The sequence below is a fragment of the Biomphalaria glabrata genome, chromosome 3 (assembly GCF_947242115.1).
Source record: "Biomphalaria glabrata chromosome 3, xgBioGlab47.1, whole genome shotgun sequence".
Classification (NCBI taxonomy): Eukaryota; Metazoa; Mollusca; class Gastropoda; family Planorbidae; genus Biomphalaria; species Biomphalaria glabrata.
In genome coordinates this window covers 22,941,548-22,956,323 of record NC_074713.1, presented here as the reverse complement: position 1 = coordinate 22,956,323, position 14,776 = coordinate 22,941,548, and the positions used below count along the sequence as shown (strand labels likewise).

Sequence of the window (14,776 nt, the reverse complement as noted above, 5' to 3'; positions counted from 1 at the left end):
TTTAATAGAACTGGTGTAATTGTGAACTACCCTAACCTAGATAAAACATTTCAATTGAAGGAAACACTATTTCTTGAAAGAAATCTTTCAAATCTGATTGATAAAAAAACTAAATCTAAAATATTGTTAGAAAAATTTAATGATCTAAGTTTTATTTGTTTTTTTTTAAAGTATACATAATAAATGTTTTTGTTAATTTTTTTTAAAGATTTCTTTTCAAAGTAACTTAGCAAAGAAGATTTTGCTATAAAAATCTGTATTGGGCCAGTGTTTGTTTACTTTTCAGTATGAACAAAACTTACTAAAACAATTTATCACATCACTGTATAGAAATGCCTACATCAAAAGAGAGATTTTTCTAAAAGACAATGGCAACATTGTTTAGATCTATAGACTTATTATCATGACTTAGTTTAAATCTCTAATGTAAGCTAAATCAAGAATATCCCCCCCCCCCTTTTTTTTTTTTTTCTTTTTTTTTTAAAGATGCAATCTTTTTCTTTTTGAAGGAATGCAATTTAATAGATATTTAACCCCTCCACAAAAATGTTTCCTAGCTGTTGCTATTTTGATTCTAAGATTTACAGAAGTCCTTTTGATTTTTTTGAATTTATCTTTGTATTTGTTTACTTCACTCTATTTGTCTCAGATTTGACTAACATTGAAAGTATTATGTTATTGCATTGAGTCATTTGGGCTCACTTTAGCAATAGTTTTATCTTGAGGCTTACATAGACACTTGTTCTGCCTTTTTTTCCCTGTTGAAATGTTAGTCACATTTAGATATTATTTAATGTTTGTTGATCTACTAAAACTCTTTTTAGCTATTTACCTAAATGTGAACATATTTTTTCTAAAAGCCATTTATCCTCTACAACTTTGAATTGTTATTAAGTTTTGTCAAGTCTGCTGTGTTAGTTCAGTGTTGTCTTGTATCTGTTTACAAGCCTTCACAGTCATAACATGTTCAGATAAATAGTATTTTGTTTTGTTGTATTGAGAAAAAAAACAAAGACTAGATATATGTGTAAAAAATGTACATTTGATAAGCAAAAACTAAAAATACAAATCATTGTTATTTAGTCCATGGAAATTGTTTTGTTTTCTGTTACATTTTCCTTAGAGCTTTAGATAGTGACAGATCTAATTCTTTGTCTCATTCTCCAACTGAAGGGTTCAGATAACAGTGCTATAACAGAGATGGTTGCCATAGAAGTTGACTTTTTAAGGGTAATAGTGGGGCTAGTTTCTTGATCTGGCCTCATGTTGGTAGTGTGCTTATAGTAAGCATTAAATTTGAGTAAAAGCTGGTCTATCTTTGGTTTATGTCACTCTTCTGGATAGAATATTTTTGGCTGCTTGTAAATTCTCCCTTATAGGGTTGGGTGCATGTGTGCTCTGATCCACTGTAAAACAGTTTAGTTGCTAATATTGTGGAGATAAGTCTAAATATCAGTTAATCAGGAAGATAGATGTGGGTGGATTGTGTAATATGTGTTTCTAAAAATTCTTTTTCTGCTCTAAAGCGGAGAGATTACTGATGGCAAAGCTATGTCTTATTCCCTCGATTTGGGCCATTCTATCTAACAGGTCCTATAATTGGTTGCTGGGGTAAAGAATCAGTAATGAAAAAAAAAAAGTACTTTTAAAAAAAAAAATATATCTTTGTAAGAGCCAGAGTCCTAGGGTGCAATGTTCATTGCTTGATCATATAATCCATCTACAATGTAGCTGACACTGAGTTTGGACCTAGCCTACGGGGCCGCTATTTAGGGACGAGTACTGGAAGAGTTTGCCGCTGGAATGCAGATCTCATGACAAGCCCGTAAGCATCAAATTGGAGTCGTGTGACTCGGTTCTGTTCACTTTTCTTCAACATGGGTCATTTGTACGTGCCAGCCTGGATCTCCGTAAGGGAATAGCAGTGGAGAAACCATGGGGGTCACAGTTCATAGTGAGTATAGAGATACGCTTGCAAGCATCTCCCTTTGGGTATATGTAAATGTCGCGTTGTGCAGGAAGTTCCCCGATTTCCCTTACAAATATAGCAGCAACATCAGTTTGACAGGATGGAGCGTTGCACCTTGTCGTATCCAGAGTTGGATTTTCCATGAATACCATTCTACAGCAGCAACAGGGTTACTATGAGTGATATTGTCGTGCATTTGCATGTACGATTTAGCGAAGGGGTTAACCTGTCGTATCATTTTATCTAGTTTCAACAACAACATATCGCTGCAAGCGCTGTTACAATCGTTTTGCAAACGTTTAGTTATAGCCTCAGCAGAATCCAAGATATATAGTTGACCGTATCGAGGGGGCGTGTTAGCATTGGTATACATGGAGAGACTTGATGATCAATTTGACCGTGGATTCGGAAAGCACAAGGTCCATGGCCAGGTGGTTGAGCAATGTTGGCGCCCATTAATGCAAAAGCTAAAGCAGAGTTGTACTCCCTGATATGATCACAGAACTATAGGGACAGCAGATTCTTGGAGGTTTTGTAATAAAGGAGTTTGGGAGAGCGGTGGCAAAGGCACTTTGCCGTTATCACAACACTTAGTATAATGTCCGGATTTGCTTACCCCTGCCAAAGAAGAACATTGAAAGAAGTACATAGTGCAATAGTGATAGTAGCGGGAAGTATTTGAGACATCGCCACAATTTCAACCTCGCCACCATAAACGCCGGAAGTAGGCCTATTCATGTAAGCAGCGTATTGTCGAGCAGGGGGTATGGTATGACTGTGCTTCCGTGACTAAGAACAATTGACAGGGCGTCACCATAGTTATCACAACGTTCGCAAAGAAAGATTACGGGCATCTTGCGAAGTCCCAAAGTAACAGTATCGTCAAGACATTTTTCCAGAAATATGATTTCGACTACATTGAATGACCTGTTGACTACACGAAATATATGTGAAGCGGTGGCTAAACGAAGGGCAATACGAAGCCGCGCTCTGTCGCTGCGAAAGTTACGTAGGGTAACTCTTGTCCAACTTGCAGAAATAAGAGTTATCTTTCCATGACTTTTTCATCGAGGGTTAGAGAGTCGGCGTGCGTGCGTGGTGTCTCGCGTGGTTGGGCAACGAAGAGAATGATATATATAGATACTTTAAAAAAAGTTTGTATTGAGAAATTGCATCAATTATTTTTGATCAATCGTTTAATTAATTTTTAATAGATCAAAACTAACAATAATAAATTTGTGGGATTGGAAATATTTTTTTTATAGTTTTTGTCTAGTGCAACTTACATGCTCATATCCCATTAATTAAGTACTAGATTCACAGGCTTCTATTACAAATAGTTTCAGGTAAATTTCATTTTTGTACTTTTTCGTTCATGTGGCCCGCGGCACGAGTGTCGGAAATTAAAATTGGCCCGCAGGTCAAATTAGGTTGGGCATCACTGCTTTGAGCAATTTAAGTACTAATAAAAATAGGTTTATAGACATTCTCCCTTCATATCTCAAGAGCTAAATCTCACACAGCCAAGTCACTAAAAACAAGGTCCATTTACATTTAAGATAGTAAAAATATAAAAAATTTGTTAATTCATTAAAAATTATATATTCACATTTTTTCCGCCCAATCACAACCACTTAGACAACCCCACCTCCCGGACAAAGCCCAGTACCTTACCAGGATTGACATCATGAAACAGTGTTTATAAGTTGTGTGCTCTAACAGATTTCCCCCTAATATCATGGTATCTGGGTCAATCAATGAGGATATGTTTCGCGGTGTGTGCAAAGAATCGACTAGCATTAGGACTCAACTGTGTCCAATTATTTGTATTGTTCAACCATCACTGGCGGATCCAGGGGGGGGGGGGCGGTAGGGGCGATCGCCCCCCTCCACTCGGCCGACCCCTCCCCCCCTTTGAAGGGGGGGGGGGGGCGGACGAATTATAGTATAGAATTCGCACAATTTGTATGCGAATTTATTACTTATGTTAATAATATATACTAATTATTTATATGTCAACCTATTTTTTAGATTATTTTGCCCCCCCCCCCTTTTCTAGTATTTTGGCCGATTTGGTAGGGTCGGGTGGGGGCGATGGCATCAATCCGCCCCACCCCCCACCATAAACTTTCGAGTGGGGGGGGCGGTCCTATTTATTTGTATAAATCACAGCTTGCTAACAGAATCAATTAAATATCTATATGATTAAAACTTCTTATTGGTATTTTAACCTGTCTTTATATAATTTCGTTCACCTGTTGGCCGATTTGGTAGGGTCGGGAGGGGGCGATGGCATCAATCCGCCCCCCCCCCCCACCCCACCATAAACTTTCGAGTGGGGGGGCGGTCCTATTTATTTGTATAAATCACAGCTTGCTAACAGAATCAATTAAATATCTATATGATTAAAACTTGTTATTGGTATTTTAACCGGTCTTTATATAATTTCGTTCACCTGTTGGCCGATTGGAAGGGGAAGAGTGAATACCTCCACTGCCCTTCCCATCTAAACCCTTTGAGTGTGGGGGGGGGCGGTCCTACTTTTATGGAGAAATCATAGTATGTGAACAAAATTAGTCGAATATTTATATAATATAAACAGGTGGAAGTGCGATACATGCAATCACCTTCCCCCCATCAAACAAATCAATACTTTTTCTTTTTGTATTATAGTAAGAAATTACAAAATTTAAAAAAATCTGTCACTAATATAATTTATATATGCTATAAAGTAAATTCTTATATCGAGTCGCCCAACCCCTATTCTTTAATGCAAAATGCAATCAATAGCAGAAATTATAAAAAGGAGCGAGAATTAATCGTTTTCATTTTACCGCCCTTCCCCTTTCCAGACAGAGTTTGTGTAATTTGACATGAATTTGTCATAACTATTTTAAGAAAGACTTTTTCAAACGAAATTTTTCACTATAACAGTCACGGTTGAGATGAGTTCAAAAGCCAGATAATCTTTTCCTAGTCGACTTTTTCCAACATTTACTCTATCTCATATTTTTCTAGTTAAATAAATTTAGGACTATAACTCACAATTTATGCTAGAATTTTATTGAATATTATTAATCGAATTTTTTTTTTCGGCGGCTATCCTCAAAACCTTAATCTAAATATGTGGGGTATCTAATCTTTTCAAAGAACAAATCGGTTTTATTTGCAATGTATTAAGGGACTATAAATTCATATTAGAATATTTTTCTCATTATTCAAAAGGTCCTTTATAATAGAATGAATAATGAGCTGTAGGTCAGGAGAATGCGTTACTGCAGTGAAGAATGCCAAAAAACGCTTTTAGCGTCGAGGCTTCGCCCCGAACCTCACTGATGAATAATAAGCTGTAGATGTCAGGAGAATGCGTTTCTGCAGTGAAAAATGCAAGAAAACGCTTTTGGCGTCGGGGCTTCGCCCCGAACACCACTAATAAGTAATGAGCTGTAGATGTCAGAAGAATGCGTTTCAGCCGTGAAAAATGCAAGAAAACGCTTTTGGCGTCGGGGCTTCGCCCCGAATCCCACTGGCAAATAATGAGCTGTAGATGTCAGGAGAATGCGTTTCAGCCGTGAAAAATGCAAGAAAACGCTTTTGGCGTCGGGGCTTCGCTCCGAATCCCACTGGCAAATAATGAGCTGTAGATGTCAGGAGAATGCGTTTCAGCCGTGAAAAATGCAAGAAAACGCTTTTGGCGTCGGGGCTTCGCCCCGAATCCCACTGGTAAATAATGAGCTGTAGATGTCAGGAGAATGCGTTTCAGCCGTGAAAAGTGCAAGAAAACGCTTATGGCGTCGGGGCTTCGCCCCGAACCCCACTGATAAATAATGAGCTGTAGATGTCAGAAGAAAGCGTTTCTGCAGAGAAAAATGCAAGAAAACGCTTTTGGGCGTCGGGGCTTCGCCACGAACCCCACTGAAGAAGCTTACAGCGCTCTCCCAGACCCCCAAGCTTGCAAGAGAGCTTGTTTTTTTTCTGTTTTTTTCGCCGAAGATTGAGAAACAGTCTTATTTTATTCTCATATATCGAATATATATATATATGCTGTACGCACGTTTATGCATAGGGTTAGGGTTTACTGGGCGTTAGGGTTAGGGTTTGGAAAAAAATCGCCCCCCCCCCCCCACTCCAAAGTTCTGGATCCGCCAGTGTCAACCATTGAACTATACTAAAGGAACAACGACTTCTAGTTGTTTTTTGTTTTTTTACAAAGCCGTATAGAAAACAGGTTCTTTGCGCATCCTGTAATGCCTGCATAATAAAATGAAGGAGACAGAGAAGGATTTTAGGCCTCGAACGCGCGCGATTTACCCGTGTTGATTTGAAAATGTTTTTTTTAGCTTTTTATAAACAGGTCGATAAAAATTTTATCCATTTTCAGACAAGCTGTTATGGTAGATATAATTTATAAGAGTAAGAGATTATCACAAATGATTTTATTCTTGATCACCCTTCGCGTCAAATTCACTCAAAATAGATGCTTCTGTTTTGAAGTTGCCGTTCGTTTAGTAACGTTCATGTTAGGTATTTCCTACTAGATCTGGGTAATTTTTTATCCGCTACTTATAAATTTAGGTCTACTTATATATATATTTGAAAGAAAAAAAAAACGAAATCCATAGAGAATGTCATTCCTATCATTAGTTAAATTCATATTTGCATAAGAAAAGTCAACAGTAATTAATACAAAATATAGGCCTAATGTAAACGAAGTTAATAAACGTGCGATCGATAGAAAGGACCCTGTTAATAAAAAGTAAATTTTTATAAATCTAAAATCCTTATTTGTCTCTGTAATTTTTTAAAAAATACAGTGCAGGATGAGCAAAGACCTGTTTTGAAGTAGTTGTTCCTTTAGTATAGTTCCATGGTGCAACAGTCTGGACTTTGGCCTATGTCTTTCACTGGTAGTTTGGATTGGTGCTGTGTTTATTGTACTCATATTATATTGTTATAAACTTGGTGGTGGCACAGAGAGGGGTAGTGGTGTGTGTGTAGTCAGCCGACGCAAATCGCCCCAGGCCAGCGCTAGACGAGCGGTCAACCGTGACGAGCTACGACGGTCAGCCGAGTCGAGTGTCAACAGGACAGTTCGGGAAGAATCGCCGCCGTGAACAGAGCTCAGGAGCGTCACGAGAGTTGTAGTCATCTGACCACCTAGAAACGTCGATCGGCGTTCTGTCCGGTTCGAGAAGGCCAGTAGGGACCCTATATAAGAGCGGAGGTGACGCAGTCAAGACGGTTCAGAGCCCGGTTCACTACAGTCCGGTCGACTACAGCACAGATCAGCGGTGTGGTTCTGTACGGAGCATTACGACGGTTCAGTGCAGAGTACTGTCAAGTACAGTTGAGACGACTGGCGTCTTGATCTTGGTCTGCGATCGAGTCCGACACAACGAGCCTAGTGTGTGAAGTTAGTCCTGAACTGTTGAACCCAGTGCAAGCCCGGAACGAGACGGAGAGGCCAGTGCAAGAGTTGATACGGCGGAACGGTGTTATCGGAGAGATATTTGTACAGTGTAGGCCTACGTGTTGCCAATTGTACAGTATTGGCTGTTATTTATTCAACTATTAAAGTGTTACGTTACTTTGGAGCCCTGAGTTGTCAAGTTCTTTAAGTTGGTGGTGTAAGGTGCAGTTTGCAGAGAGCCTGGATAGTGAGATTCGTAACAATATGTAATCCACCTGCACAGAATACCCAAACATCTGCAAAGTAATGGAAGTCCTACAGTAGTTATGCATCAATACATATACACGTCTATTAGGCCTACACCCAGTTTTCATAGAGATTAGCACACTGATACATATCGTTTCGGAAGCCAAGCGCTTCACCACCACATCCCATAAGCTAATAGGTGGAATCGAGATTAAAAAAAACTTCTATCTAAAAAGTTAAATCAGATAATTGAAATTATATCCTTATGTATGTCTAGTAATAGAAATGGATATTTTTCATTTTTTTTACCCTCTATTTAAATACTTCAGTTCATTTTCCATCTACTGATAAAATAAATTTTAAGACTTTTTTTTTTTTTTAATTTATAATTTAGACAATTTTTCTTTAAGTGCATATTTTAAGAAGCAATGTATACATTCTCTCTATAACATAATAAACACAGGGTTGCTACCATTACCAATAATGGAGCATAAATGTACCCAATGAATACTAACTTAACTAACTTCGCAAGTGGGCACAGGATACATGTACTTACTTACTTTGCTGCATTGTTAAAACATGCTGCACTTGCAGAGGTTCTGTCATTGTACCACTAAGTATCCTAACTATTAGATATTCCATAAAGTACTTCATCTAGTAAGTTGTTTTTTTTTTGCTGCTGCAAGGTCTTTTGCAGTCTAAGCGAAATAAAAATGCATTACAGAGTGTTGGTTAGGCTTTGTTGTTGTGTCTACCTAAGGGCATTCAAAAAGATTGACAGTTTGGTGAGATGGGCACAGGGAATACAGAGGCTGCAGAGGGGTAGGTGTGTGGGGTCTGCTGTCTCTACACAAGTTAAGAGATGGCCTCATCAGAAAAGAACTTGGTTAGATAAAAAAAATCAATGTAATATTATTAAGAATAACTTTGAATTGTCTTACTTTTTCTTACAGATTTAGCTTTCTTGAAAGTTCAAACTCAAAAGTTGCACCAGATTACTTCAATGACATAAAAGTAACAGCAAACATTTAATTCACAAAAAGGAAAAAAATGCCAACAAAGATTGTATTAGTTTATTTCAATCTAGTTCAAAGTCCAATTAACATTTAGATAATTAGCACAAGACCTAGTACCTGTCAAATTACCATTATGACAACACAAATCTACAAGAATGTTTCACTCAGAATCATTAATCTGGTTATTAGTACAATAAATGGCTGAACTCCTAGTGAAGCTTTGACAAACAACCGACCACTACCAGTAAATATTAAACACAAAACCATTCACTATTTGAGAATATAATGAGTGAATTGAACAACTGAGCAATAGAGTCCATATCAAATGATATCATAGCTTGTTGACAAGTTTGGTACTAGTAAGTCAATCAGTGCATTCAGCAACAGCAGCTTCCAACTCTTCATCTAGTTCTGCAGCAGTGGCATCCAATTTTTCTCTGGCAAACTCATTGATGCTGAGTCCCTGGACAATGGACCATTTTTTGTCTTTAATCTGCACTGGGTAACTGTACATCAGACCTTCTTTAATGCCATAGGAGCCATCAGAGATGACACCCATTGAAACCCAGTTGCTCTATAAAAAATTAAAAAAAAAAGTGTTGAATACAAAATTTTATTTTAAGAAAAATCTAAACATAATGTATATGTTTAACAGCTGGTACTTCTTTCCTGTTGCATTAGATATTGCCTAGGCTATTACTTACTCCTTTAGTGCCGACAAACCAATCATGCATGTGGTCACAAGCAGCTTTAGCAGCTGACATAGCACTAGACAGTTTGCGTGCTTTGATAACAGCTGCTCCTCGTTGTTGCACAGTCTGGAAACAAAAAGAAATATTCATTATGAACAATTAGGGCAATGAGTTTACTCAACAATAAATCAAGTAAAGCAACAACAAGAACATTTCTAAAATAAGATGCCAGCACACTATTTCTTAAATTTTAATCTACATAAATGGCAACAGAAAAAATGAACACAAATACTTTATTGCAGATGAAACAAGTCACAATGTCTGGTGTGCCAATCATGTTCAATATTTGAGCATTATAAGAATATTATTAGCAAAAAGAAAATGAAGTGGATTGATTGAATTAAGACTTACTTTAATGAAGTCATTTTTCAGGTAGTTATCATCTTTCACAGCTTCAGGTACAGGTACAACTTGTCCATTAAGTTCAACTTTGGCATGAGCAACATCAGGAAACTGAGTTGAGGAATGGTTGCCCCAGATGATTACATTGGTCACCTTGTCAGTGGTAACACCAAGCCTTGCAGCAATCTGAATACACATTAATAGCATTATTAAATATCTGTACTTAACCATTTTTTTTTCCAAATCAAAACCTTTTCTATATACAGATAATGCTAAGTAAAATTGCAAATGCCAAGGTATTCTTTAATCCTACTGGAAACCAAAATGTAATAAACACAACATTATTTCTGTCATCAGATGGGATTAAGACAAAATGCACATGTAATTACACCAACAAACAAGTTGAACTTACCTGAGCCTGAGCCCTGTTTTGGTCAAGTCTAGTAAGACAAGTGAAGTTTTCTTTGGGAATAGATGGAGCATACCTGCTCAGAATGCAGGCATTTGTGTTTGCTGGGTTTCCAACAACAACAACCTAGAGGTAAACAGTGAAGCAAATTAAACTGACAGACTGAATGAGAGTTTGAAGTAAAGCAAACAAAAAAACAACAAACTTATAAATAAATAAAAAAGTAATACCCTAACGGTTTTCTTGGCTACTTTATCCATAGCTTGTCCCTGAGCTTTGAAAATCTTGACGTTAGCTTTAAGTAAATCTTTTCTTTCCATCCCATCTTTGCGAGGCATGGCTCCAACCATAAAAGCAGCATTCACATCTTTGAATGCGACATTGGGGTCATCTGTGGCAGTAATTTCTGAAGGGAAAAGTAATAGAAAATTATAAGTCCCTATTTTACATAACTTTTTTTTATAATCACATGAATAAGATATTTAATAGCTATCTGTCAATTAAGCTTATATACTTTTGACAAGTGGAATAGCACAGTCTTGAAGCTCCATAACAACCCCATTTAATACTTCCATCATTGGAGTTATGTCCAACAGGTTAAGCTCCAGGCTCTGGAAAAAAAAATATTCAGTAAAATAAAATGGATGCTAGCTGCCAAAGTTGTGTTTAAAACCTTATCTTGTATTAAAATTATATAGGGTTTTAGATGTTTACATAAATCCATCAGACATATCAGCTAGAAAAAGTAATGTAGAGTGGGATCCAAGCAACATACTTCACACTAAGCATCATCATTAAACTAATAGTGAAGACTTAACAGGTTTTGATCCCACTTTTTTTATGCTCTGCATAGAAACCCTACATAGTAAAAGCAAATGGCTTCTGTGACATATCAAATTAAAATTGAACTAATCTGTGACAATCACGAAGAACATGATTCCCCCCCGTGCAAACACCATGAATTAATGTTTGGCCCGAACTGTGCAAAATATGAGCCAATGGAACAATGATTAGGAATAATATGGACTGGGTAGCCACCACAGGACCCTCCTGCTGATCTGACTTTGTAGACTTTATGGGATTTGTCCCAGCACTCTTCCTCCTCCAGCTAATGAATGGTTACCCACAAATTTTTATCCGATAGATTATTTACACACACATAAAGGCCTACAGGTCTTTAAAAAAACAACAACAACACATATTTGTCAGTTTTAAATTATCAAGTGGTATCAGTATTAATTACCTGGTCATATCCAAACACATCTCCTTTAGCTACAGAATATAACAAAGAATAGGCTATCTGGCCAGCAGCACCAGTCACAACAACTTTAAGTGGTTCAGCCTGAATTTCACAAAAACAAAACATTAGTAATGGTGATTTAAAGCTTTGAGTTCAAGGCAAAGGCTATTGATAACTTACAATATCTCCCAATAGTGTAGAAGTTATTTCCCTGATTCATCAAACAAAATAATAGCCAATATATGACCTCCTTCAGTTGCAAAGCGACAATGGATCATCTCATGGAAATGAGATGAATACTTGGGATTATCTATGGTTGTAGTGATGTTGCCCAAACAGCAGTTCCCCCCTCTTCTTCGTGCAGCCGATGTTTTCAAAGGAACGGCAAGTGCAGATATAGTTTGAATTTGATCAGAGAAAGGTGTGTGGGAGAAATAGCATGACAAATACTTTTGAAAAAAAAAAAAAAACAACAAACAAACAAACAAGACTTGTATAACATGTATCAATTAATTTGGATCAATCATGATTAAAATTGTAATAGATCTAGACTAACAATAATAAAACTGTGCAATAGGAAATATTTTTAGCTTTTTGTTTAGCCCAATATCATGCTTTTAGATTTCTCAATGTGCTATGATCCTATCACTTGTCTTGACCAGCTGGGATGGGGGAGAAGGGGGTATTTGGGTCAATGTTATCGTGTTCACATAAAAAAACCTTGTTCACTCAGGGCTTTCGCCTAGTATTCAAAGGGACTAGTTTTAGCCTAGGGTCTAGATCTATTTACTATTGTTATCTGGACTAGACTATAGAGCCTTAGAGTGTCTAGATCATGATAGATGTCTAATCTAGATCTAGAGTGACTTAGATTTAGATCTAGTCTTTCTAGTCATCTAGACTAGAGTTCTAGACTCAAACAAGTTACTTCAAAAAAGAAGATAATGTTATGAAAATTGTATTCTGTATCGGTTATCGTTCTTATGTTTACATGTGCTTGTAACTCGTCCGAGAGAATCAAGTAAACAAACAATATAGAATAGCATGAAATTATGTAACATGTTGAAATAACATGTTAAATCAAATAGCTTATTAAAATATATCATGATAGATCAAATATCACATTAAAGTCAACAAAGCCGAATGAAAGTAGTAGAATAAAATAATAGTTCTAGTAAGCTGTTTTACACAATGTAGTTGGGCCTAGTTCTCCTTACTCTAAGATTGTATGTATGTGTGGTTTCATCTGCTTGAGTTTCGGACGGTCTGGCTATGTCTTCGATGGTGCTGGTGGTTCCTTCGGGCATGATAGAATCAGTCGGTTGATTCCTGGGAGGTGAGCTTTGGACGGGGCAGCCAATATCAAGCTCTGCTCTACTCTGCTTCTCATTTTCTATAACTTTTTGTTCCTCCCTAGGGGCTAACATTCGTAATGAGACAGTTTCCTCTCGGCCGTTTGGTGTTCGGATAACAGCGTACTGAGGGTTGCATGTTACCAAATCAACTTCCTCTGTTATGGGATCGTATTTAGATGATCTAACGTTCTTCTTCATCAGGACAGGACCAGGACTGGTCAACCATGGTTCCGGGACATCCTTGCCAACATGGTTGATCATTTATGTAAATTAGAAACAGTAGTGGGCTTGAGACTGTTCCTTGAGGTACATCTGATTTTACTATAAGATGTGTTGATTTGGAGTCATTTATTATTACAGTTTTTTCTCTTCCTATTACAAAATGCTGAGCCCATTGTCGCCATTGATGTAATGAACCATGATCTAGATGATGATAGAAGTACTAATCTATAAAATCATTACAGATTACATTTTCTGTTTAAAAGAGACTAAGAGCCAAGACCAGAACTAGACAAACTTGTAGATCTATAATTTAATCTAAATCATTAGATTTAGAGTAAAGTGCGAAGCTCGAACAGCCCTGATTTGTATGGAGGTTCGATCGGTTCACTTTTTATTGCTAAAACTTTTTTATTCGAATGTTTACCAAATTACTACTATATTGCTACTGCGTATGCACCTTTTTTCTTCACTTCCGACACATACTATTTCCTTTTCCTTGTAAAGGCTAAGTTCATGACGAGGTCAAACTCAAGAGGTGTGGAAATATTTTTTTTTACTACCCGGTAGTGAAGGAAATGGGTCATGGGCTTATGGCTACTTTTAAGTCTGATGGTTCATCAGCTCAAAGAGACTATTTGAAGTTGTTGAGCGTGGGAAAGGTGGCACTGGATGGTGTTCTTGCGCTGGAGTAAAAAGAAAATTACTTCATAGTGAAAATTAAAACATGTTTTAGATATACATATTTTCTCTCATCTGATCGAGCTCTCCATCATTCCTATTGAGCTTACTAACTAGGGAAGAAATCTGATCGAGGAAAAGTACTCTTGGCGCTACCCACCCTACACCTCTTTGACCTTTTAATTTTAACTAAGTCTAGTGATACATTAAATCAGATCTACTTTTATAGACAAACGGACGAGGAATACAGAGATACCATCAGTTTTTCATAGGTCAGACCGTTACAGTGCTATAAAAATCCAAACATGAAAATTGCTGCCAGCAGACTTAATCATATATAATATATATTAATGAGATTGATCTTCGCACTTTACTCTAGAATTTTGTATGAGATACTAGATCTGATCTAGACTAGAAGGTGACTATTCTACTACACTAGAATATGTATTTTAATCTAGATGATAGATTCTAATCTAGATCTAGATTATTCTAGATAATCTAAACTTAGACTTAGATCTAGATCTACTTCTAAAAGAGGCTTTATTACTAATTATTAGTCTACATACTCTACATTAAAATCTAGATTAGTAGATAATTCTAGATCTAGACTGACTAGACTGTCTTTGACCTAAGAGACTAGAGTCTAGTCACTAGACTCAAACTGTCTTAGTCACTGTGTCTAGTATAGTAGAGACTAGAGACAGTCGAGTTGAGTAGAGTAACTTAAGTAAGAGTACACTTTATAACACTATCTAGGCGTCTAGGGCTAGAGACAGAGACCTAGAGATTAGTAGAGTGGCTAGACTGCCTAGACCATCTACTCTAGTCCTCTCCTCTACTGAGTAGAGCCGGCATTTTTTTTTACAAATTTAGCTTAGATCTACATTATTAAGTTAAGGCTATTAAAATGTTGTTGTTTTTTCTGCGAATCTTTTAGTATTAGAACTAGATCTACTTACATTTATTAAACTTACCATTTTGTTTTAGATATTTGTTATATTAGCGACAAAAATGGAGAGGTCGAGACGTAGTCAAACCCTTGGTCTGGAGATAGGACAAATACAGGTCAAGGTAAGGGCAGAGGTCAGGTTCAATGCCGTTTCCAGATTTTGAAATAAACAGCAAATGCAATTTAAA

At 37.0% G+C, this 14,776-nt stretch overlaps 1 protein-coding gene across 1 annotated transcript; it reads right to left on the bottom strand.

Annotated features, from left to right (window-relative positions):
- Positions 1–8,683: 8,683 nt before the first annotated feature.
- LOC106056875 (malate dehydrogenase, cytoplasmic) lies at positions 8,684–14,771 on the bottom strand. Its single transcript, XM_013213786.2, has 8 exons — positions 14,614–14,771; positions 11,388–11,486; positions 10,659–10,755; positions 10,375–10,550; positions 10,148–10,270; positions 9,745–9,921; positions 9,346–9,459; positions 8,684–9,215 (listed from the first exon to the last, which is right to left on the bottom strand). Exons 1-8 carry the CDS (start codon positions 14,614–14,616, stop codon positions 9,006–9,008), a joined length of 999 nt encoding a protein of 332 aa, XP_013069240.1. The 5' UTR covers positions 14,617–14,771; the 3' UTR covers positions 8,684–9,005.
- Between the last annotated feature and the right edge of the window lie 5 nt (positions 14,772–14,776).